The 24,835-nt window shown below is 44.3% G+C and overlaps 1 protein-coding gene across 1 annotated transcript in view; it reads left to right on the top strand.

The window, feature by feature from the left end:
- LOC138303532 (zinc finger protein 614-like) overlaps positions 1-22,876 on the top strand; it is a 33,175-nt gene extending 10,299 nt beyond the window's left edge. The window contains exons 2-3 of the mRNA XM_069242746.1: positions 11,652-11,750; positions 15,026-22,876. Of these exons, the coding sequence (XP_069098847.1) occupies positions 15,097-16,026 (930 nt within the window). The 5' untranslated portion in view covers positions 11,652-11,750; positions 15,026-15,096 and the 3' untranslated portion in view covers positions 16,027-22,876. The remainder of the gene's footprint in view (positions 1-11,651; positions 11,751-15,025) is intronic.
- Positions 22,877-24,835: the final 1,959 nt, after the last annotated feature.

The raw sequence follows: 24,835 nt of genomic DNA, 5'->3' as shown, positions 1-24,835 counted from the left end.
AGAGGGGTTGGCCTTTTCAAACTCTGCCAAAAGCTCCTGGAGCTGTATTTTGGTAGGTTTGGGGCCCATTGTTATTTTCTTTATTTTACAGAGTGACCTTAGCTCCCTCATCTTAAGATGGAGGTAAGGTGTGGTGTCGAGTTCCACCACAGTCACATCTGTGCTAGACATTTTGCTTCTAAAAGTTGGAATACTTTTTAAGAATCTACAACTGGTTCTAGAATCTAATTCAAACTTTTACAAACTTTTAAACTCTAAAAGAAATGCTAAAGAGGGACTTTACACACAAGGCCCTAGCAGGACTTTTAAGAATTTAGAAAACTTTTCAAATTGCAAAAATGAATTTCTAATGACAATTTTGGAATTTGTCGTGTGATCAGGTATTGGCTGAGTAGTCCAGCAAATGCAAAGTCTTGTACCCCACCGCTGATCCACCAATGTAGGAAGTTGGCTCTGTATGTGCTATTTCAAAGTAAGGAATAGCATGCACAGAGTCCAAGGGTTCCCCTTAGAGGTAAAATAGTGGTAAAAATAGATAATACTAATGCTCTATTTTGTGGTAGTGTGGTCGAGCAGTAGGCTTATCCAAGGAGTAGTGTTAAGCATTTGTTGTACATACACATAGACAATAAATGAGGTACACACACTCAGAGACAAATCCAGCCAATAGGTTTTTGTATAGAAAAATATCTTTTCTTAGTTTATTTTAAGAACCACAGGTTCAAATTCTACATGTAATATCTCATTCGAAAGGTATTGCAGGTAAGTACTTTAGGAACTTCAAATCATCAAAATTGCATGTATACTTTTCAAGTTATTCACAAATAGCTGTTTTAAAAGTGGACACTTAGTGCAATTTTCACAGTTCCTAGGGGAGGTAAGTATTTGTTAGGTTAACCAGGTAAGTAAGACACTTACAGGGCTTAGTTCTTGGTCCAAGGTAGCCCACCGTTGGGGGTTCAGAGCAACCCCAAAGTCACCACACCAGCAGCTCAGGGCCGGTCAGGTGCAGAGTTCAAAGTGGTGCCCAAAACACATAGGCTAGAATGGAGAGAAGGGGGTGCCCCGGTTCCGGTCTGCTTGCAGGTAAGTACCCGCGTCTTCGGAGGGCAGACCAGGGGGGTTTTGTAGGGCACCGGGGGGGACACAAGCCCACACAGAAATTTCACCCTCAGCGGCGCGGGGGCGGCCGGGTGCAGTGTAGAAACAAGCGTCGGGTTCGCAATGTTAGTCTATGAGAGATCTCGGGATCTCTTCAGCGCTGCAGGCAGGCAAGGGGGGGGTTCCTCGGGGAAACCTCCACTTGGGCAAGGGAGAGGGACTCCTGGGGGTCACTTCTCCAGTGAAAGTCCGGTCCTTCAGGTCCTGGGGGCTGCGGGTGCAGGGTCTCTCCCAGGCGTCGGGACTTTAGGTTCAAAGAGTCGCGGTCAGGGGAAGCCTCGGGATTCCCTCTGCAGACGGCGCTGTGGGGGCTCAGGGGGGACAGGTTTTTGTACTCACAGTCTTAGAGTAGTCCTGGGGTCCCTCCTGAGGTGTTGGATCGCCACCAGCCGAGTCGGGGTCGCCGGGTGCAGTGTTGCAAGTCTCACGCTTCTTGCGGGGAGCTTGCAGGGTTCTTTAAAGCTGCTGGAAACAAAGTTGCAGCTTTTCTTGGAGCAGGTCCGCTGTCCTCGGGAGTTTCTTGTCTTTTCGAAGCAGGGGCAGTCCTCAGAGGATGTCGAGGTCGCTGGTCCCTTTGGAAGGCGTCGCTGGAGCAGGATCTTTGGAAGGCAGGAGACAGGCCGGTGAGTTTCTGGAGCCAAGGCAGTTGTCGTCTTCTGGTCTTCCTCTGCAGGGGTTTTTCAGCTAGGCAGTCCTTCTTCTTGTAGTTGCAGGAATCTAATTTTCTAGGGTTCAGGGTAGCCCTTAAATACTAAATTTAAGGGCGTGTTTAGGTCTGGGGGGTTAGTAGCCAATGGCTACTAGCCCTGAGGGTGGGTACACCCTCTTTGTGCCTCCTCCCAAGGGGAGGGGGTCACAATCCTAACCCTATTGGGGGAATCCTCCATCTGCAAGATGGAGGATTTCTAAAAGTTAGAGTCACCTCAGCTCAGGACACCTTAGGGGCTGTCCTGACTGGCCAGTGACTCCTCCTTGTTATTCTCATTATTTTCTCCGGCCTTGCCGCCAAAAGTGGGGGCCGGGCCGGAGGGGGCGGGCAACTCCACTAGCTGGAGTGTCCTGCTGGGTTGGCACAAAGGAGGTGAGCCTTTGAGGCTCACCGCCAGGTGTGACAATTCCTGCCTGGGAGAGGTGTTAGCATCTCCACCCAGTGCAGGCTTTGTTACTGGCCTCAGAGTGACAAAGGCACTCTCCCCATGGGGCCAGCAACATGTCTCGGTTTGTGGCAGGCTGCTAAAACTAGTCAGCCTACACAGATAGTCGGTTAGGTTTCAGGGGGCACCTCTAAGGTGCCCTCTGTGGTGTGTTTTACAATAAAATGTACACTGGCATCAGTGTGCATTTATTGTGCTGAGAAGTTTGATACCAAACTTCCCAGTTTTCAGTGTAGCCATTATGGTGCTGTGGAGTTCGTGTTTGACAAACTCCCAGACCATATACTCTGATGGCTACCCTGCACTTACAATGTCTAAGGTTTTGTTTAGACACTGCAGGGGTACCATGCTCATGCACTGGTACCCTCACCTATGGTATAGTGCACCCTGCCTTAGGGCTGTAAGGCCTGCTAGAGGGGTGTCTTACCTATACTGCATAGGCAGTGAGAGGCTGGCATGGCACCCTGAGGGGAGGGCCATGTCGACTTACTCGTTTTGTCCTCACAAGCACACACAAGCTGGCAAGCAGGGTGTCTGTGCTGAGTGAGGGGTCTCCAGGGTGGCATAAGACATGCTGCAGCCCTTAGAGACCTTCCTTGGCATCAGGGCCCTTGGTACTAGAAGTACCAGTTACAAGGGACTTATCTGGATGCCAGGGTCTGCCAATTGGGGATACAAAAGTACAGGTTAGGGAAAGAACACTGGTGCTGGGGCCTGGTTAGCAGGCCTCAGCACACTTTCAATTGTAAACATAGCATCAGCAAAGGCAAAAAGTCAGGGGGCAACCATGCCAAGGAGGCATTTCCTTACAGTGTAGAAATATTCAATTAGGGAAGGTCATAGCCAGATTGGACAACCAGGTCCATCAGGTCCAACGTGATGGAGCAACAGTATGGTAGTCAGTGATGGATTCTGTTGCCTTCCGGCATCCACAGATGATGGAAGATAAACTAAAGAGGCTTGGCAATGATGCCAGGAGCAGAGAAGGTTGAGAGTGCTGCTGCTGTGGTTGAGCTGGTCTTTTTTGCACCACATCGCCCCTCCTGCCACAAAAAGTCTGCATGGATCGTGGCACATGCAGAGAGGATTCTTGCTGGCAATATGTAAAACCCCACGAATATCCTCTGAATTTTCTATATTACTGATAGACTGGTGATTGGGCTGAAATAACCCCGAGAGCTGTCTGCAACTCTGCTGTGTTTACATCTAAGGCTGGATGTAAGGGCATATCCCTAACTTTCCCAGAGAATCTTGCGTAGCCCATCCATGCCCGTCTCCTGACAATGACAATGGTGCCCATCCTGGTGGCAACAGAACCTGTATTCTGCAAGCCAGGAGATAGGATATACTTTAGGTATCCTGTCTATCATAATTTCTGACCAAAAACATTGCGCATATCAGTTGGCAAGGCCGGCCACGCATTACAAACCATGTTTGTAAAGGGTATGTATGTAAGAAACAGGAAACAAACCATGTTCAAGGAGTGCAAACCCACACTGGCAGAAGAAATGAAAATGTCACTTACCCAGTGTACATCTGTTCGTGGCATCAGTCGCTGTAGGTTCGCATGTTTTGCATAGCTCGCCATCTGGTGTTGGGCCGGAGTGTTACAAGTTGTTTTTCTTCGAAGAAGTCTTTCGAGTCACGGGACCGAGTGACTCCTTCTTTTGTCTCCATTGCGCATGGGCGTCGACTCCATCTTCGATTGTTTTTCCCCGCAGAGGGTGAGGTAGGAGTTGAATTGTAGTAATAGTGCCCATGCAATGGAGTGACTAAGTATGTACCTATTTAAGGTTGAGATGATACATATACAAATAGTTGAAGGTAACTTCCAAACTGCTACAGGCTTTTTCAGTTCGATGGCATCTGTCGCTGTAGATACGCATGTTTTGCATAGACTAGTAAGCAGTTATCTCCCCAAAAGCTGTGGCTCAGCCTGTAGGAGTGGAAGTAGTTTGAAATAATGTTCTTAATACGGCTTGACCTACTGTGGCTTGTTGTGCGGATAACACGTCTACACAGTAGTGCTTGGTGAATGTGTGAGGCGTAGACCATGTGGCTGCCTTACATATTTCTTGCATTGGGATGTTTCCTAGAAAGGCCATGGTAGCACCTTTCTTTCTGGTTGAGTGTGCCCTTGGTGTAATGGGCAGCTGTCGTTTAGCTTTAAGGTAGCAGATTTGGATGCATTTAACTATCCATCTGGCTATACCTTGTTTTGATATTGGGTTTCCTGCATGAGGTTTTTGAAATGCAATAAATAGTTGTTTAGTCTTTCTGATGTTCTTTGTTCTGTCAATGTAATACATTAATGCTCTTTTGACATCTAATGTATGTAGTGCCCTTTCAGCTACGGTATCTGGTTGTGGAAAGAACACTGGAAGTTCCACTGTTTGATTTAGATGGAACGGTGAAATAACCTTTGGCAAAAATGTAGGATTAGTCCTTAGGACGACCTTATTCTTGTGTAGTTGTATAAAAGGTTCTTGTATTGTAAACGCCTGAATCTCGCTTACTCTTCTTAGGGAAGTAATGGCGATGAGAAATGCAACCTTCCAGGTTAGGAACTGTATTTCGCAGGAGTGCATGGGTTCAAAAGGTGGACCCATAAGTCTAGTTAGGACAACATTTAGGTTCCATGAAGGAACAGGTGGTGTTCTTGGTGGTATAATTCTCCTAAGGCCCTCCATGAATGCTTTAATGACTGGTATCTTATATAGGGAAGTTGAATAGGTAGTCTGCAGGTATGCAGATATTGCTGCAAGGTGTATTTTAATGGAAGAGAAAGCCAGGTTAGATTTTTGTAAGTGAAGCAAGTAACCCACTACATGTTCTGGAGTTGTGTGTAATGGTTGTATTTGATTAATATGGCAGTAGCAAACAAACCTCTTCCATTTACTTGCATAGCAGTACCTGGTGGATGGCCTTCTGGCTTGCTTTATGACTTCCATACATTCTTGGGTAAGTTGTAAGTGCCCGAATTCTAGGATTTCAGGAGCCAGATTGCTAGATTCAGCGATGCTGGATCTGGGTGTCTGATCTTTTGGTTGTGTTGTGTCAACAGATCTGGCCTGTTGGGCAATTTGATGTGGGGTACTACTGATAGGTCTAGCAGCGTTGTGTACCAAGGTTGCCTTGCCCAAGTTGGTGCTATTAATATGAGTTTGAGTTTGTTTTGACTGAGTTTGTTTACCAGGTAAGGAAGGAGAGGGAGAGGAGGAAAAGCGTAAGCAAATATCCCTGACCAGTTCATCCATAGGGCATTGCCTTGGGACTGTTTGTGTGGGTATCTGGATGCGAAGTTTTGGCATTTTGCGTTCTCCTTCGTCGCAAACAAGTCTATTTGAGGTGTTCCCCAGAGTTTGAAATAGGTGTTCAGAATTTGGGGGTGAATTTCCCATTCGTGGACCTGTTGGTGATCTCGAGAGAGATTGTCTGCGAGTTGATTTTGGATCCCTGGTATAAATTGTGCTATTAGGCGAATTTGGTTGTGAATTGCCCAACGCCAAATTTTTTGTGCTAGCAGGCTTAACTGCGTGGAGTGCGTCCCCCCTTGCTTGTTTAGATAATACATTGTTGTCATGTTGTCTGTCTTGACGAGAATGTATTTGTGAACTATTATTGGTTGGAAAGCTTTTAGTGCTTGAAAAACTGCTAGAAGTTCTAGGTGATTTATATGCAGTTTTGTTTGATGTACGTTCCATTGTCCTTGTATGCTGTGTTGATCGAGGTGTGCTCCCCACCCTGTCATGGAAGCATCTGTTGTTATTACGTATTGTGGCACTGGGTCTTGGAAAGGCCGCCCTTTGTTTAAATTTATGTTGTTCCACCACAGAAGCGAGAGGTAAGTTTGGCGGTCTATTAACACCAGATCTAGAAGATGACCCTGTGCTTGAGACCACTGTGATGCTAGGCACTGTTGTAAGGGCCTCATGTGCAGTCTTGCGTTTGGGACAATGGCTAAGCATGAAGACATCATGCCTAGGAGTTGTAATATCATCTTTGCTTGTATCTTTTGTGTTGGATACATGCGTTGTATGATGGTGTTGAAATTTTGAATTCTTTGGGGACTTGGAGTGGCTACTCCTTTTGTTGTGTCTATTATGGCTCCTAGGTATTGTTGTACCTTGCACGGCAGAATGTTGGATTTCGTGAAGTTGACGGTGAACCCTAGTTTGAAGAGGGTTTGTATGATCTGATTTGTGTGATTTGAGCACTCTATTAACGAATGGGCCTTGATTAGCCAGTCGTCTAGATATGGGAACACATGTATTTGCTGCCTTCTGATGTGTGCAGCGACTACTGCTAGACATTTGGTAAAGACTCTTGGTGCGGTTGTTAATCCGAAAGGCAGTACCTTGAATTGGTAATGTATTCCTTTGAATACAAACCTTAGGTATTTCCTGTGCGATGGGTGTATTGGTATATGGAAATACGCGTCCTTGAGGTCTAAAGTTGTCATGTAGTCGTGTAGTTTTAGCAATGGTAATACTTCTTGTAGTGTGACCATGTGAAAGTGGTCTGATTTGATGAATGTGTTCACTATTCTGAGGTCTAGGATTGGTCTCAGCGTTTTGTCCTTCTTTGGTATCAGAAAGTACAGTGAGTAAACTCCTGTGTTTATTTGTGTGTTTGGCACTAATTCGATTGCATTCTTTTGCAATAGTGCCTGCACTTCTATCTCCAGGAGATTGGAATGATGTTTTGTCAAATTTTGTGCTTTTGGTGGTATGTTTGGAGGGAATTGTAGAAATTCTATGCAATAACCATGTTGGATAATTGCTAGAACCCAAGTGTCTGTAGTGATTTCCTCCCATGCTTTGTAATAATGACTTATTCTTCCCCCCACTGGTGTTGTGTGGAGGGGGTGAGTGACATGTGAGTCACTGCTTAGTAGTAGGGGTTTTGGGGCTTTGAAATTTTCCTCTATTCCTAGGGAATTGCCCTCCTCTCTATTGTCCCCGAAAACCTCCTCTGTACTGTCCCTGGTAACTGGACGGTGTTGCCTGTGAGGTGCTGGCTTGTGTGCTCTGACCCCGAAACCCCCCTCTAAAGGGTGTTTTACGGAATGTGCTGTAATTCCCTCTGCTCTGCGGGGAGTAGAATGCGCCCATGGCTTTAGCAGTGTCCGTGTCTTTTTTGAGTTTCTCAATCGCTGTGTCCACTTCTGGACCGAACAGTTCTTTTTCGTTAAAAGGCATATTGAGAACTGCTTGCTGAATCTCTGGTTTAAATCCAGACGTTCGGAGCCATGCATGCCTTCTGATAGTTACAGATGTATTAATTGTCCGTGCAGCTGTATCTGCAGCGTCCATGGAGGAGCGGATTTGGTTGTTGGAAATGGTCTGTCCCTCCTCAACCACTTGTTTTGCCCTATTTTGTAGGTCCTTGGGCAGATGGTCAATGAGATGTTGCATCTCATCCCAATGGGGTCTGTCATAGCGCGCAAGTAGTGCCTGGGAGTTAGCGATGCGCCACTGGTTTGCAGCTTGTGCTGCGACTCTCTTACCAGCTGCATCGAACTTGCGGCTTTCTTTATCTGGGGGTGGTGCATCTCCAGATGTGTGGGAGTTGGCCCTTTTCCTAGCTGCTCCTACAACGACAGAGTCTGGTGGCAGCTGTGTAGTGATGAAAACCGGGTCTGTAGGAGGCGCCTTATACTTTTTTTCCACTCTTGGTGTGATTGCCCTACTTTTGACCGGCTCCTTAAAGATTTCTTTTGTGTGCCGGAGCATACCAGGGAGCATAGGCAGGCTTTGGTAGGAGCTGTGGGTGGAGGAGAGTGTGTTGAATAAAAAGTCATCCTCGACCTGTTCTGAGTGGAGGGTTACATTGTGAAATTGTGCTGCTCTAGCCACCACTTGAGAATACGCAGTGCTGTCCTCTGGTGGAGATGGCTTCGTAGGGTATGCCTCCGGACTGTTATCTGACACTGGGGCGTCGTATAGGTCCCATGCGTCTTGATCTTGGTCACCCTGGCTCATGGTGGTGTGAGCTGGGGAATGTGATGGAGTTTGTGCTGGTGAGACGTTAATCACAGGTGGAGGAGAGGGTGGTGGGGTAACTTTTTTCACCACTTTTGTTTGTGGTGTTTGTTCAGTTTGGAACTCCAATCTTCTCTTTCTTCTAATAGGGGGAAGGGTGCTTATTTTTCCTGTCCCCTGCTGTATGAAAATACGCTTTTGCGTATGGTCTACATCAGTTGAGTGTAGCTCTTCCTCAAACCTATGCTTTTGCATTTGGGAGGTTAGCGAGTGCTCTTCTGTATAAGAGCCTGAAACTGGGTCGGTTGCAGTTTGTTTTGGCACCGAAACCCTGTCTGCATCTTTTTTCGGCTCCGAGGTGACTTTTTTCTTTTTCGGGGCCGAAACCTCTCGGCGTCGATCTTCTTCGGTGCCGCTGTCTCGGCGTCGAGCCGTGTCTACACCGGTATCTCGGTGTCAATGCTTGTCTCCAGCACTTTCTCGGTCCCGAGAAGGCTGCGTGCCAGTGTCTCGACCGGAGTCGGACGATCTCGGCACTGTTTGGGCCTTTTTCGGTGCCGACGGTCGGTCACCGAATTTATGGGTCGAGCCATGGCCTGGTGGCAGTGGCGTCCCCTGGGCCTTGTAAATCTTCTTCTGAGTGGTTTTCGACGTCTTACTCACGGTTTGTGTATTGTCGAATCCTTCGGAGTCCGATTCTTGGATCGAAAAGGTTCCCTCCTCTTCTTGTTCCTCGAACTAGCGGTGGGATGTCGGCGCGGACGCCATCTGAAGTCTTCTGGCTCGACGGTCTCGGAGTGTTTTTCGGGACCGGAACGCACGACAGGCCTCGCAGGTGTCTTCACTGTGCTCAGGTGACAGGCACAGGTTGCAGACCAAGTGTTGGTCTGTATAGGGGTATTTATTGTGGCATTTGGGACAGAAACGGAACGGGGTCCGTTCCATCGGCGTTCTTCTGCACGCGGTCGGGCCGACCAGGCCCCGACGGGGGATCGAAAAAATTACCCCGAAGGGCACCGGAGCTCTTCGATCTTAGACGCGGTGTTGAATCTAACTACGCCGATCCCGAACGCAACAATACCGACGAAAATCTTCCGAAATTAGCTATCTTTCCGTTCCGAAACTCGGAGCGACAGGAACACGTCCGAACCCGATGGCGGAAAAAAAACAATCGAAGATGGAGTCCACGCCCATGCGCAATGGAGACAAAAGGAGGAGTCACTCGGTCCCGTGACTCGAAAGACTTCTTCGAAGAAAAACAACTTGTAACACTCCGGCCCAACACCAGATGGCGAGCTATGCAAAACATGCGTATCTACAGCGACAGATGCCATCGAACATATTTTTTCCACTTATGTCAGTTATTTTAGATTCCAGACTGGGGAGACTGGTCGGATAAGAATTTGGGTGTCACTCTACTTGAGAGGCCAGCACCACAAGGCTCTCTGGTGATGGATGCTTTGTCATAAATTAGGGTGTCTGACAGCTTGTGACGTGGCGGCTCAGTACCAAAGTCAAGAATAGTTTGAAACAAGTTGCCAACACTGAGTCACTTAAAGCTTCATTGAAAAACCAAGGGCTCAGATGTTGCTGGCCTAGATTACAAAATCTCTTATCTATAGCATTCTTAGTAGGCAGTGATAATTCCAGCACATCTACAGCCCCTTTTTTCGGTTTTATATAGATTGAACTCAGCTCAAGGGCGTATGACCGCTTCTCTCGCATTTGGGCCACATTGCCTCCCTTAGTCCTGTGAACTAACCACTTCAAAAGAACCCCATTCCTTTTTATAGGTTCCCAAGGGCGAATCCAGGAACGATTCCTGAGAGGTATCCAATCCACTGGTGTTTTGTCGAGCTAAGGTTCAGCATCTGTATTGTGAGGAAGGAGCAAAGTACCTGCCTCCTCATTGTCAGCCTCATTGTGTGGAACATATTGGAGACCTCTTATGGTGTCTGAATCCAATCCCCAAAAATTCCTCCATTCTCCAGAAGTACTGTTGCCCAGTGATAGGGACTGGTGGAAAACCCTTGTCGGTTTTGGGATCAGCCTTGGTGATAGGGTATCTTGGCATTGCATTGGACGGGCCCTTATAGGAATTTATTTGGATCTGAAATCGGAGGCCGGGATGTATCTGGAACCGGTGCCCACAGTTGACCAAGTGATGAAGCTTGCAGCAGAAAATCCATTGCTGCCAGGGAAGGGCATCTAGGCACAAGCTGAACTCAATCTCTGACAGGTTAGTGAGGTGCAGTCAGCAATGCCCTGGGAAATTACTGCACATCGCTGTCAGTCTCAGACCCTATGCCAAACCAGAAGTCCAAGTTGCTCTTGGATGCCATGAGTGGAACTGCAAACTCTCTCTGGATTGAAAGTTTCAGGTGAACTTCTTGTGGTTCGTCTTTGACTTATCCATGATCTTGTCTTTCAACATTTTCTTTGGCCTACATGATGAGAGCAACCTCAACCAAAATCGCCCTGCGTCTTATGTTCTTCAATGTAGATCTTAGCCTCACGTTCCCTGGCGGCCTTCGGTGCATTAGGGAACATTTGTCGAAGGACGTGCAGTTGCACTTAGTTCCTATGCACCATAAGCAGCTGTTGTGCAGGTCCATAGATGACGTCTGCTTCCTACACGTGCAGCCCAGCTTGAATCTTGTTGTCTTCAGGGTTTCACACCCACACTCTGCCAGGACATGATTTCAAGAGTTTCGGTGAAATAACTAAACCCGTAGGCTCCATGTCTTCAGGTGCAGAAAAGAGGAACCGAAGTCAGCATTCTAGGGTGGCATTTTTAAGTGACTCCATATTCTTATATCTAGTGGCTGGATAGAGCCACAACAGAGGTCCGCGGTGCCCCCTGCTGGTGTGCCAGACCTATTGCAAGAGCATCCACATTCAGGTTGGGGCCTGGGGAGATCGACAAGATGAGAAATTCACAGTTAGGAGTATTAATCAGAAACAACTCTTTAGTAGCCATGTGTGAGCAGCTCTACTCTCCCGTCAGTCTATTCGAATGACCAGTTTTAGTATACACCTTTACACCACCCTGCTGCCATTTCTAATCATTCTAAACAACAAGTATTAATATTGCCCAATTTAATGGTGCAAGACTTTCCAACCCCAGAGTTGGCATTGCTGGGGGTCGATTTGTGACCTGCAGATCACAGCAGATGTCAGTGGTAAACATTAATCACTGAGCTATAATGAGTATTGCTATTGGTCGGATTTTAGTGCTGTTAAGAGCTAATATCTTTTTTTAAACACACACACGCAGCCTTTCTTTACAGAACAGGCTCTTGCTTAAATAATCACTAAGTCTAGCTTACTTTTGTTTCTATTTATATCACAGAACAAGAGATTTTTGCATTCTGCATAAAAGACGAAGAAGACACATACTGCATTGGCCACCTTAACGGTTTAACAAAAGACTACATTGAAGTCTTGCTGGGTGAGTAAAGATACTTGGTATCAGAATGGATATTTACAGTAATGCACACAATTCACATATGTGTACCCCCTTGTGGTGCCATACATTCTTTAATTAAACACACTTGTACTTCGAAGTTTTTGCTGATTGAAATACTGTTGTGTCAGGCTTATCTTGTTTTGTAATATGACCTATATGATCCCCTTAATGCACTTGCTGTTCGCTTCAAGGCAGTCAGGGGATTGAAAGAATGTATCTTTGAATGTAGGTTTATGAGTCTGCCAACATTATTGTACAGCTTCCTAGAAACAGATGTCTCTTCGGGTTCTGTTGCTCCTTCTGCCTCCCTGTGGCATCGGAGAGTTGGCCAATAGTCAGGGGGGTAGTTTAGGGATGACGTTTGGGGTGTAACACTCCCAAATAAATGCATTCCTACCCTAGTAACTCCGCTTTAGACAAGGCTGATCAACAATAAAGTCAACTTAAAATTACTGAAACATAAAGGTTTATGCACATGCTTTGTCAACTATTCATTGGCTTTTGACCAGTAAAACGTACAAAGCTATGAGAAAAACTGTCTAAATGGGACATTGATCAAACACTGCTACATTTCCTATTTATGCTGCGTGAAGACACTTGGCTACAAATCAAGTCAGCAAATAATAATTTTTCTCCAGGCATGACCATCAGCAACAGTCTGAAGCAAGGTTGCGTTCAAGCCCCTTTGCTTTTCTCAATGTATATATCTGGTTTAACCTCATATTTGGACCACCCAGGTGGTCTCGCTCCTAAACGTGAAAAACAGCCCATTACTTACTTAACTTACGCAGATGATATACTGCTTTCATTAACACCCAGCGTCTTCAAAATAATCTGGCAAAACAAAAAGAATTCAACCAAAAGAAGGATTTAAGGATAAAACTTGACAAAAGAAAAATAATGTCTTTTTGGAGGAACAGGCAAGGTCAGAGATGGTTCATTGATGGGCGCCATGTGGAAGAAGTAACCACATACGGCTACTTGGGGCTAACTGTAGACAATAACTGGCTCGAAAACATATGAAAGAAAGCTGCCAACATCACCAAATCGGTGAAGAGATCTGCAAAAGTTTACAGTGGTTGACTGACTATCGAGGCACCCAAATAATTAATTTAAAACTAATACCAACTCTTATTTTGTGAACAAGCTCAACAAAAATTACAATAAATAAATAAAATCTTTGTTGAGCCTGTGTTGTTCGACTCCCGTGGCAAGGCTCCAACTTGAACTCACTCTATCTTTATTGATTAGCCTGTACCACATGGCTAACAAATTATTTCTGCAACTATTTAACAGCAACAGAGAATTTAGATTCACACTTTAACAACTAACAACTGAAAAGATGACTTACTCCCCTTAGGAGAATACAAAGTTTCAGAAAATGTTGTTGTTAATTTTCAAAATACATAATAAATTCATATTTCAATCTAACTCAGTGGTCCTTCTCATCTGCCTTGGCACCCATTTGTAAACGTAAGTACTTACAATTCAGTTTTTTCTACATTCCTGCTGCACAATTACAAGGTGCAGGGAATACCAATGGCGTGACAACAAAAGCTTGCTGCCTTTGCTAGAAGAGGATTAAACTAATGAACACATATTATGTATAATAACTGGCATTTCTCAAATGGGGAAAATTGAGGGAAAAGTATCTGAAGCTTCTATTCATCTTCAAGAATCTTCGTACAGTCAGCGGAACAGTAATGTACCGCTGCACAAGACTCTCACACCAGAGGGAGGCTAACCAAATTCTTAGAGTTAGCATACCGCCTTTTCTTCTGATGAGCAGTCTGGGGATGTGAGTCAGTGCCATGCACTGGAATTATAGCTCGTATGTTGCTTGACTACTTATTGTTCCGATGTTTTATTATTTTTAAAAAGGTCAGCCTATATTATGTACGGGAATTTAACTCCACGTTGTTAATCTTAACTTTCGTTGTACATATATTTTATTATTTCTAATACAATAAACATATTTATTCGTTCATTTGCACCCTGGTAATTGGATCTGGGGGCCCTGAGTTGGGTCTGGCATATCTATGTTGGTTTTCTCGCATACTGATTTCACTAAGAAATGTTAATTTGTTCATTGTTTGGATCAGGAACATAAAGATATATAGTGACCAGTTTATCAAAAAAGTAGCAATCTGCACCCCTAGAATTACTCCTTGAACAAATGGAAATTTACTATTGTATAGAGTTAGCAAACTTTGGCACTAGTAGACATCGAAAGGTGGGCCAGTCTTGGGTTTCCAAGTATATTAATGACAATAAAACATTCAAAAGAAGACAGAATGTGTGCTTGCAAATAGTCTACCACAAGCAATCCTTTGATATAGCATTTCAAACCATTGTTTTTCGCCCGCTGTTCCTTTCTAGTCAGATGATCTGATTTAGGGTTTAGCAGACTGAGTAAAAGCAGACAGGGTGGTGGAGGACTTTACATACGCTGCACTGAAATTTCTCTGCCAGCCCACCCACCTAATCTCTAAACATTAATATATATATATATGAATCGCACATCAATACTGAGGCACTCACGACTTAATAATCACGAATATAAAAGTCCACAATGTAGGGAAAAGTTAGAAAAATGGTCGTAATTTATTTGAAGTTTCCAGCTGGCCCAATATTCTTTTGGCATTTACAACATCAATCAGATGACAAGTGTAAACCTTGTGGTGCGCCCAATCCAGTATCCGGCAGATATACCTAGAGTGTGGCAGCAGTGTCGCCATTGCACTACACTGCAAGGGTACCTACGTTGGTGCTAGGCAGCACACAGTGCCCCAACACAAGGAGAGCACAGAAATGCTCTATATCTTCGTAAATATGGATCATTTCTGCTGTCTCCCTTTCCAGTTACTTTGCATGAAATAATACTTAATGTCTCCCAAAATGTGCAGAAAGTCATGTTACAACTCCTCCTCAAACAGCCATTGTTACTGAAGCAATTACACATTCAATTATCTCTGTTTTTCTAATTGTATTTATTTCTGTAACAACAATAACAAGAGGAACAAATGCTAACACACTTGGAACAAATCATGTATCGAGGAAAAAGAATGCATCCAGAACACCTTGATAAATACATATAACTTGCATTTCTGTTTATTCCACCTCTACTCAGAGCTTATATTGTAACGTTCTGTTTTCAGACAAGCTTACTTACATAAAAAAAGAGTTTCAAGTGAAGTACTTTTTATTTACAGATTTTAGTAAAGATCGAATAACTGACTATTGTTTTAATCCAACAGATGATGAAAGCATTTTCACACAAAATGAAGCTGCAGAGTTTGAACCTTGTGTAAAGACAACCGAGCAGGGCATGCTTTCATTAAGGACAACTAACACCGAGGGTCTTCAGACCTGGCCAAGGCGAAGGCATTCTACTCTCCAGCTGCCATCAGAAAGCTACTGGGAAGAAAGAGAACAAAATACTCATTGTGATAGTGGTTTCGTCACTTCTGAACATTTCAGTTTAAACAGAAAAAGGCCCAGACTAGGAACATCGAAGAAGCATAACCAAACTCAGAGTAATTTGAAGAATTTGGAGAATGAAAGCATTAACACAAAAAATGGAGCTACGGAGTTTGTACCTTGTGTAAAGACAACCGAGCAGGGCATGCTTTCATTAAGGACAACTAACACCGAGGATCTTCAGACCCGGCCAAGGCGAAGGAATTCTACTCTCCAGCTGCCATCAGAAAGCTACTGGGAAGAAAGAGAACATAATACTCCGCACTGTGATAGTGGTTTCAGCACTTCTGAATATTTCAGTTTAAACAGAAGAAGGGCCAGACTAGGAACGTCGCAGAAGCATAACCAAACTCAGAGTAATTTGAAGAATTCACTGTTCTGTCATGGTCTTCCAAAACCACAACAAAACCGAGCTTTGCTTGCTGACACAAGCTACAGTCATGAAGAAGAACTTCTTAATCTTACTGAAGAAAATTCCCCAGCGAGGCTACATGTATGTAATGAGTGTGGGAAATGTTTTCCTTATAAGGCTCACCTTGTTAAGCACTACAGAACACATACTGGTGAAAAACCTCATGTTTGTGATTTTTGCCATAAAGGTTTCAGTCGCAAAGACCACCTGAAAAGACACATGAGAATGCATACTGGAGAGAGGCCATATAAATGTGCTGAATGTGGGAAAAGATTTACTTGGAAAGAAAGTTGTAATCTACATCAAAGAAAGCATATTGGAGAGAATTCACGTACACGAAAAATCCAGAAAAAGCAGAATGAATAATGTAAAAGTTAAAAAAAAAGACGTAAACAGTGATGATAAAATATAGTGACAACAAATCATGTTGATATTGGAGGTCGTGCACTGAGGAGGAAAAAAATGGCAGTTAATAAGGTTACCAGCAATTCATTTCCTTCCTGGAGTGTGAAAGTATTACTACATCTTCCTTTTGTTTTCCAGAAATGTTTCTGTCAGCCTTTTGCTCTCTGGGAACATTTATGATAAGGACCTCATTCATATCTGTTTACAATGACCATTCTCAGACATCCCCAGACACTTTTGCAAGTATGTGGTGTTTGCAGAGCGCAATCCTGACCAAAACCCAAACTGGTAGCTCAGGTCGGGAATACAATCAACCCCAAACAGATTTCAGCCTAGTTGGACCTCGTCAGTGAGGTATAGCTTGATTTGTGTGTCTCAGTGAGCAGAGGACCCTCATCTGGGCCTAGCCATTGCAATTAGGGCATGTGCTGAGGAAAACAGGCTCATCAGATAAAATAAAATACCGTTGCAATATGAGATAAAGTCCTCTTTTGGCTAGTACAGCTCAATATTCTGCAACCTGGAACCTATTGAGTGTTTATAGCTGACTCCCAAGCACGATCTTTACCTCTGAAATGCTAGCAATATGCTCAGAACGATTTAGGGACTTGCAGTGTAGGATGTAAGCAATCTTATCCATTTTGGTCAGCACACCTGTGTGTCATCGTCAAGGCAGGGATGCCACATTGGAGCTGTCTGAAATGCTGTCAGTACACAGTTTTCTTTCCTAAGCAAGAGTGGTATAGGTGTCACTACTTGCCAAAATCTCATGCTGTCTCTAGCACCTCTAAAAGGTTTAAACGTTTGTCTATGGGCATTTCACACATTACACTGAGCATCATGTTGTGGGACGGTCTCAGAATTGTTCTGGCAAAGGGGATATAATGTTCTAAACTTGAGCCCATGTCTACCAAAGTTTTGTATGAGCGCTCATACGACTCAACTAATGTTGTTAATTTATTTACCATTTTAAAGTACACCATGCACATTCCAAAATTGTGTCCCGTCGCACAAGCACCTGTGCAAACTTTAGTAATTATGGGTCGTACCCCCCAAAATCAACTCTCAAAAAATGAAAATAACTACACTTCAGTTTTACAATAATAGTGGAAGACAGGTAGTAGTTATGCCGAGACTCTGCAAGAATTTGCCATGTTTGGTGGTGATGCCTCTGCTAAGGTTCTGAATTAACCACTCTTAGCAGATATGGCACTTTCCTGCTCTCCTTCATGCAACACAGCACAGCAACTTTGGTTGGTGTGTTGCATTCTGTGAGTTTTTAGTAACTATATTCCCATGAGTGAGTTATCATAACCATAGATATTAAAATAATCAAGCACTGCCCTGGCTGGACCTTCAGATGTTAAAATAATCAATGACACTCTTTGCATGATGGATAGCTGCGACTCCCATCTCCTTGTCATTCAAGACAGTCGAGCAGTCCTCCCTATTCAGAATTCTAGAAAACTGTACAAGCATTAAAGGCACCACGCTAGACTGGTTCCAGCCGTACATTTCAAATTGATCGCAACACATTAAGCTTTCTAATTCCCTCTCTAACTTCATGCCGCTGCAACAAGGAGTACCACAATACTTTACCCTTTCACCCACATTATTCAATAACATGCACTCTTCAAAGAAATTCAGCGGCTTCCTTCCATCCCCACGCTGATGACACCCGTTTTGACATAAAAACCTCTACAGAAGGCTTAACAATCATTTAAAGGATCCTCCTTGACCTTCAATCATGGATGTCAGTCACCTCAAACTCAACACCCAGAAAACAGAGTTTCTTAAACACACCCAAAATCGCTGCAACCGTCCTTCGAAGACCGGGGTAACTACTAAAACCTACTTGACTGTACTCCAACATTAGTCAAAAAGGCTGAATCCTTGTGTCTCACCCTTGACACTAAATTCGTCTTCATGCTCATAATCACACCATAGATAAGGGTGACCACCTCCAAATCAGAGGTGTCAGAGGAATCAAGCCATAAATTCCTGCAGATTTCTTCAAAATGGCTGTCCAATCGTTTCTCTCGAAACCTGACTACAGCAACTCTTATGTAAGAGATGTTCCCAAAATCCCACCTTGCCACGCAGAGTGCAGCTGTAAACTCTGCTGCATGCTTAGCCTCTGGAGAAAAAAAGCACATCACCCCCTGTCCTAATTTCACTTAACTGGCTCCCCACTGAAACGAGATTCACCTATAAAATGGCCATCATCAGCCACAAGACTCTTCATGATGATTCTGCAAACTACCTTGCGAACTAACTCACCATCTCCGGTAGCTCCCTCTCTCCCCAAAGCCCAGACTCCCAACAGCAAAATCCCCCACCTTCAAAACGTCCAGAATTCTGAAGCAATGCTTCTGTCTCTGCCCCTAAGATCTGGAACATCATCCCACCTGTGATCAGGACCAACACCTCACATCACATCACATCACATCTGTTTATGTGTTTCACTCTCACATTTGTTTTCTGTTTTTATTTTAACTTGTGGCATTAATTTCCAATAAGTTCACCTGGGAGGGGAGCCTGCCAGGTAGGAGTGGAGCTGCTGGGCTGTTTGGGTTAATGTGGCTCCCTGCTTTTTTTTGTACCTGATTCGATCTCTCTAGCCACACCCCTTCTGGGCAGGCTATTTAAACATGGCAGCTGTGCACCTAAGGCAAGCCCGTCTGCAGCTATACACGCCTAGACGGCGCCACGGCTCAGGACCCCTGCCACCATAATATTAGATACCAAGCATTAAACGTCAGAGGAGATCCCGCAACTTGCACCAAGTAGTTCTGAAGCATGCAGGCATTCTATAGATGTTTCCATGAAATTTGTAAGTTGTGGGGAATGCGGGTTTCAATTAGATACAAGCTTTCCAGAGGCTCTTGGGGGAAAGAGAGAGGGAGCTAAATAGCACTTTGTTATTATATCAATTACCAGTCATTTCCAAAGCACAAGGCTGAGATTTACGACATCTTGGCTGACCTCCAGCCCAAGGCATTCTTTCAGACTAAAACTTGGCTGACCACACACCTCAGCTTCTGACATCCTCGATTCTGCCCCGCAAGACTAGGAAGCACAGAAGCTAGGCAGTCACGAAGGGGTGGCGGGATAGCACTTATTTTAAAATGCACTTTTCCCTGCTCCTTTTCTGAGGTTACAATTGCGGACTGTGAAGCGTCAGCTTTTGTTGTGACAGTGTCCAGCAACTGTACGCTAGCAGGGCTCTTGATTTATTGCCCACCTGGCTCTGCTTCACAATTTCTAACCGCTATGACTGATGTCATACCCACCTTTGCACTTCGTTATTTTAACTTTTTAACTTTGGGTGACCTCAACTTACATTTTGAGGACACCACATACCCCTCAGTGATCTCCCTTAGGGAGAATCTTAAGCCTTTCAGTTCAATCAGTTGGCCAACGCTCCTACTCATAAGCAGGGTCATACTTTGGACCCTTTATTTTCGAATTCCTCACAGGTGACTATGGCTCCGCAGATACCCGTGCTTAGTCAGACCATTTTATGCTTCCTTTCCAAGTCACTTACACCAGTAGGTAGTCAGCTCCGACTAAGGCGGAAGTGGTCTAGCATCTCGCCAGGAAGCTTTACAGCAACTTTGGGAGCAAATTGCCCAACCCTTAGTAGCAACCCAGATACAGCAAACTCATAAGTAGAAAAGTGGATTAGCAGCGCACTTGATGGTACAGGCTCGCTGGCCCCTGCAAAACCACTCAAACCCAACCATGAGCAAAGTGGTTTAATGATATGCTGTGCCTGCTAAAAAATAAACTGTAAGCGTCTAGAACGCCAATGGCGTAAAGAATACAATGTTGCAGCAAAGTCGAACTACGATAAAGCACGGAATTCTTTCTACAAGCAGATCAGGCTGGTACGTTATCAGATTTATGCGCATAAGGTTGAGCAAGCCCAAAATTCACCCCATAAACTGTTTCAGATAGTGAAATCTTTGTCTTCCTTGGAACGTATCTCCCCCGCTACGGTTTCTTCAGTGGAGAAATGTAATGAAATTGCTCATTTTGTTCTCCAATAAAGTTTCTAATATATACAAGCTCTTCCCCTTAGAAGACAGAGTGATTTCCAACCTCACTATCTGGCCAGCGCCACCTTATTTCTTCAGTGTCTTGCTCAGGATGAACACCCTGACCATACCAGAGTGTGTGAGCTCTCAAAGTAAAATAGGACTCCCAATTGATCCAGCCCTTCCAGCAATCCTAGAGCGATGACTGGAGACCATTTTACCCAGTTTATGCGACCTACGTAGCCAGTCATTTAATACAGGTCAACTCTCTCGGAAATGGAAACACTAAATAGTAATGCCTCTGTTGAAAAAGCCCAATCTGGACACAGACAAACCAGAACATTTTAGGCCTAGCTCTCTGCTCCCATTCTTTTCTGAGGTGGCAGAAAAATACGTCAACCAACAGCTGACGAATTGTATTGAAACTAAGGACCTGCTACATGAGACTCAATCAGGGTTCCGCCCCAGTATAGTACCGAATCTGCACTGTTGCTGGTGTCGGAATCACTGAGACTCATTGCGGACAAAGGCAAAACTGCAGCTTTGATTATGCTTATATTTAAGTGTGGCCTTCAACACAATTTCCCATGGCCTTTTAATTAAACGGCTATGGTCCTATGGCTTCACAGGCCTTGCCTTAAAATGGCTGACCTGTTTTCTTCAGAACCGCACTTCTCAGGTAGTACAACAGTCATGTTCCTCCGAAGTCGTCACGCTCCAACAGGGGGTCCCGCAAGGCTCTACACTGAGCCTGACTCTTAACTTGTATATACGTCCTTTAGCTGAAGTGATTGAGCGTCATGGAGTAAAAATACTTTCATACGCTGATGACACTAGACTTATTATCACCCTTACACAAGACAATGGGATCTCTGCGACCTGCTTTCAAACCTGCCTGGCTAGCCTGGCAGAATGAATGGACCAGAGCTGCCTAAAACTGAATGCAGAGAAAAGTGATTTACTAATTGTGGGAAAACAGCCGTCCGTCTAGTCCACAGTGTGGTGGCCAGATGTTTTAGGGTCAGCCCCAACTCCAAAACCAAAAATAAAGAACCTAGGAATCTAGTTTGACAGCAATCTTATGTTTGGCAACCAGATATCCAAACTAGCAGGGGAATGTTTTGGCATACTGAAAACGCTACGCAAGATCTTTGATCTGCTTCCAGAAGCGGCTAGGAAAAAGGTAATCCAAGCACTCCTGGTCTCCAGATTAGACTACTGTAACATACTCTATCTGGGTGCTACCCAAGATAGATTGAAGGTGCTCCACAGAGTATAAAACGCAGCAGCCCGGCTGCTTCTGAATATCCCTGGACGCTCTTCTCTGGGAGCAGCGCTTATGAAATTGCACTGGCTCCCGATTTTATTAAAAGAGTATCATTCAAAGCCCTTTGTTTCTGACTAAAATCCTGACCACCAAAGGAGCCTGCTACCTTCATACTCTGATTATGCCCTTCTGTCCTCATAGCCAGGCTAGCGGCTGTGCCAAGGGTGGAAGGAGTTTGGATGGATGGCCGCTCCTTCAGCCTTCTGGCCCCCAAATTAAGGAACTCCCTTCCTCTTGACCTGAGGCAGAAAAAGTCAGAACTGATCTTCTGAAAAAGAAAAAAAAAAACCTCAAAACCTAGCTTTTCAAACTATCTTAATAGTCTTTTCCTGTGTATTTCTGGTAGCCTGAGTTTGTAGCACAGGGACCGTCTGTTTTGAAGTAACTAAGCGCTTTATAAACACTATCACATAACACTACAAAATAAACTGTCAGAGGAAGTTCAGAAATCTTCTATAGGTCTCTTAGGTAAAATAAAAAATTCTGAGTGAGTCACAAACTAAATAAGTTAAGTAGAAAACTGGTAGAGAACAATATGGCTTGGTAGGATATAATATATTAGCTGACAGAAGATATTATAACAATTATTTGCTTTAGACATAAAAGAGAAGTACCGTCCAGCCCAAAAAAAGGTACAAATATCTTAATTGTCCTCATCTGTACTGTCTGCATCTTATATTAAAACAACTCACATTTACATGGTGATTTAGTAGAAAAAATTATCACAAATAAAACTGATTCAAAATTGACATGCTTTGAAATAAATTACTTGTTGGAAAAAAAAAATTATGAATTCTCTGTAAATCTAGAGAGAGGACAGATGTGCGTCAGATCCAGAGATGCACTTGCTGGGTTTACGGATTCATCCAGCACCCACCTTGGAAATATAAAGACCCTCGGTGTTCCTCAGTTCTTCTGGTCTTTGATTTTCAATCATATTTTCCTTCAGATTGTCCATATAAGCTCTACACATTTCTTCACAAACAAGCTATTTAGCTCTCACGTTCACTTTTTGTTTGTATGGATACAGCAGATACTAAGAGCAAAGAAGATCTGAAATCAAACACTGCCAAATTCAGGTGGACCACATCCTCGAACCAGGCCCACTCTGCTAATGTGCTGCATTGCTCTTCTTTATATATAAATTACGGTTCTCTAAACTGGCTATTCTTTTGGAAAGCATTAAAACATCATTTGATTTCAAAGTCATTCTGAAGGTCTGTACTAGTTGATTGCGTGTAATAAGTTGTTTACACTCTTTTTCTAGTTTATTTAGTGTTGACATTGTTTATATACTTTTTATTTATTTTTAAGTTATAGTCATTTATTATATTCTATTTATATGGTTGCTTCAGGTCCTTTTGTGTAGCACACAACTGTCTGTGGTTTTGATTGTAATTTTGAACTTTTTAAATAATAAATATACATATGCAGTTTTCCATGATGCGCGATTTTGTCATTAGTAGATAATGCTTGTTTACCACTTTTTTTTGTTTTCTGTAATGTACTGTATTCTGTTGCAACCAATTCCACTACTTGCTAGGATTTGTACTTCACTAGATTCCATAACGCATCGTCACACCTGTATTTATCTCACCTCAAAGTGCGTATTACCCTCATTCCACTATGACTCAAGAGTACCTTGGCTTGTGTTAGAAGCTCTCATTTGTGTTCAATCCTACGAAAGCCATATTGTTTATTAGATTTGTTCTTTAATTGAACTTCTCACATTGCACGTTTTTAATGCTGGCGTACATTTTGGCCCATATTTATGGGGACTTGGGGTAGGGCAACGGCGTAGATCTTCTTGCCATGCTGCCTACGCCAATGTAAAATGGAAGGAATGCACTACATTTGTGAAATATGGTGCTTTCTTGTCCTTTCCCCCTGTGCTGGGGCACAATGGGCTGCCTAGCGCCAACACCGGCACCCTTGCACCGTGGTACTCGGGGGCCTGCGCTGCATGCAGGATTGCTTTAACAAGAACAATTCCAAGTGGCGTTTTGCTCTTGCTATAGGTGCTGCAGAATGCAGTATACATGAAAAGTGGGAGAAACAAGAAGAAATTAAAATATTTCTCCTCGTTACGCCAGCTCTAGGGGGGCGTAAGGTTTTGGCGCTGCCTCAGGTTTACGTAATCAAGAAAATCTGAGACAGCATTAAAACCCATGGGCGTTTTTTGGGAGAAAACCCACTGCAACACCCACGGAACGTCTCCCTTATGCAGAGTAAGGCAACGCAGCGACTTGTGCTACCTTGCCATACTCCATATCTACAAAGTGGCTTTGGCCTCATAGATATGGTTGAGAGGCTTGTATCCCCAGAGCATTAAAAAAAGTGAGGCTAATGGGGCGCAAGCCTCTCATAAATATGCCCCTTTGCTTTGGGCCTGGTGCCGTTAGTGCTGCGCTTGCACTGTAAGAGAGTAAGGGCTCAGGTCACCCAGTTGGCTTCTGGCTATGCAGGCCTACAGCCTCACTTGCTTCCTTTCTCCTATGTGTGTGCCCACTGTGTGATTCTGGTATGCCCGCGTTGCTCTATGGAATGCACATGGTTGTCTGCGTTTGCACTGTAAGAGAGTAAGGGTTCGGGTCACCCATTGGCTTCTGGCTATGCAGGCCTACAGCATCACTTGCTTCCTTTCTCCCATGTGTGTGCCCACTGTGTGATTCTGGTATGCCCGCGTTGCTCTATGGAATGCACACAGTTGTCTGCGTTTGCACTGTGAGAGAGTAAGGGCTCGGGTCACCCAGTTGGCTTCTGGCTATGCAGACCTACAGCCTCGCTGGCTTCCTTTCTCCTGCGTGTGTGCCCACTGTGTGATTCTGGTATGCCCGCGTTGCTCTATGGAATGCACACAGTTGTCTGCGTTTGCACTGTGAGAGAGTAAGGGCTCGGGTCACCCAGTTGGCTTCTGGCTATGCAGACCTACAGCATCACTTGCTTCCTTTCTCCTGCGTGTGTGCCCACTGTGTGATTCTGGTATGCCCGCGTTGCTCTATGGAATGCACACAGTTGTCTGCGTTTGCACTGTGAGAGAGTAAGGGCTCGGGTCACCCAGTTGGCTTCGGGCTATGCAGACCTACAGCCTCGCTGGCTTCCTTTCTCCTGCGCGTGTGCCCACTGTGTGATTCTGGTATGCCCGCGTTGCTCTATGGAATGCACATGGTTGTCCATTGGTACATTTAACTTCTTCCCCAAAAAAAACCCAAAATACAGCTGCAAAGTCAGATGCCAAAATTCAATGAAATAAAGCTGAGAATTTTAATTAAGGTTTTCACAACACATGAGTCGAAATGCCTTTGGTCCGATCACACTGGACATCCTAAGTGGAAAAAATGCAACTTGGCACAAAAGAATGGACAAAGTGAATGGATTGGCTGTTACTGAGATGAACTGCAGT

This window comes from Pleurodeles waltl, chromosome 7, assembly GCF_031143425.1.
Source record: "Pleurodeles waltl isolate 20211129_DDA chromosome 7, aPleWal1.hap1.20221129, whole genome shotgun sequence".
In the NCBI taxonomy this organism is placed as follows: domain Eukaryota; kingdom Metazoa; phylum Chordata; class Amphibia; order Caudata; family Salamandridae; genus Pleurodeles; species Pleurodeles waltl.
This window is presented reverse-complemented; position numbering and strand designations above follow the sequence as displayed.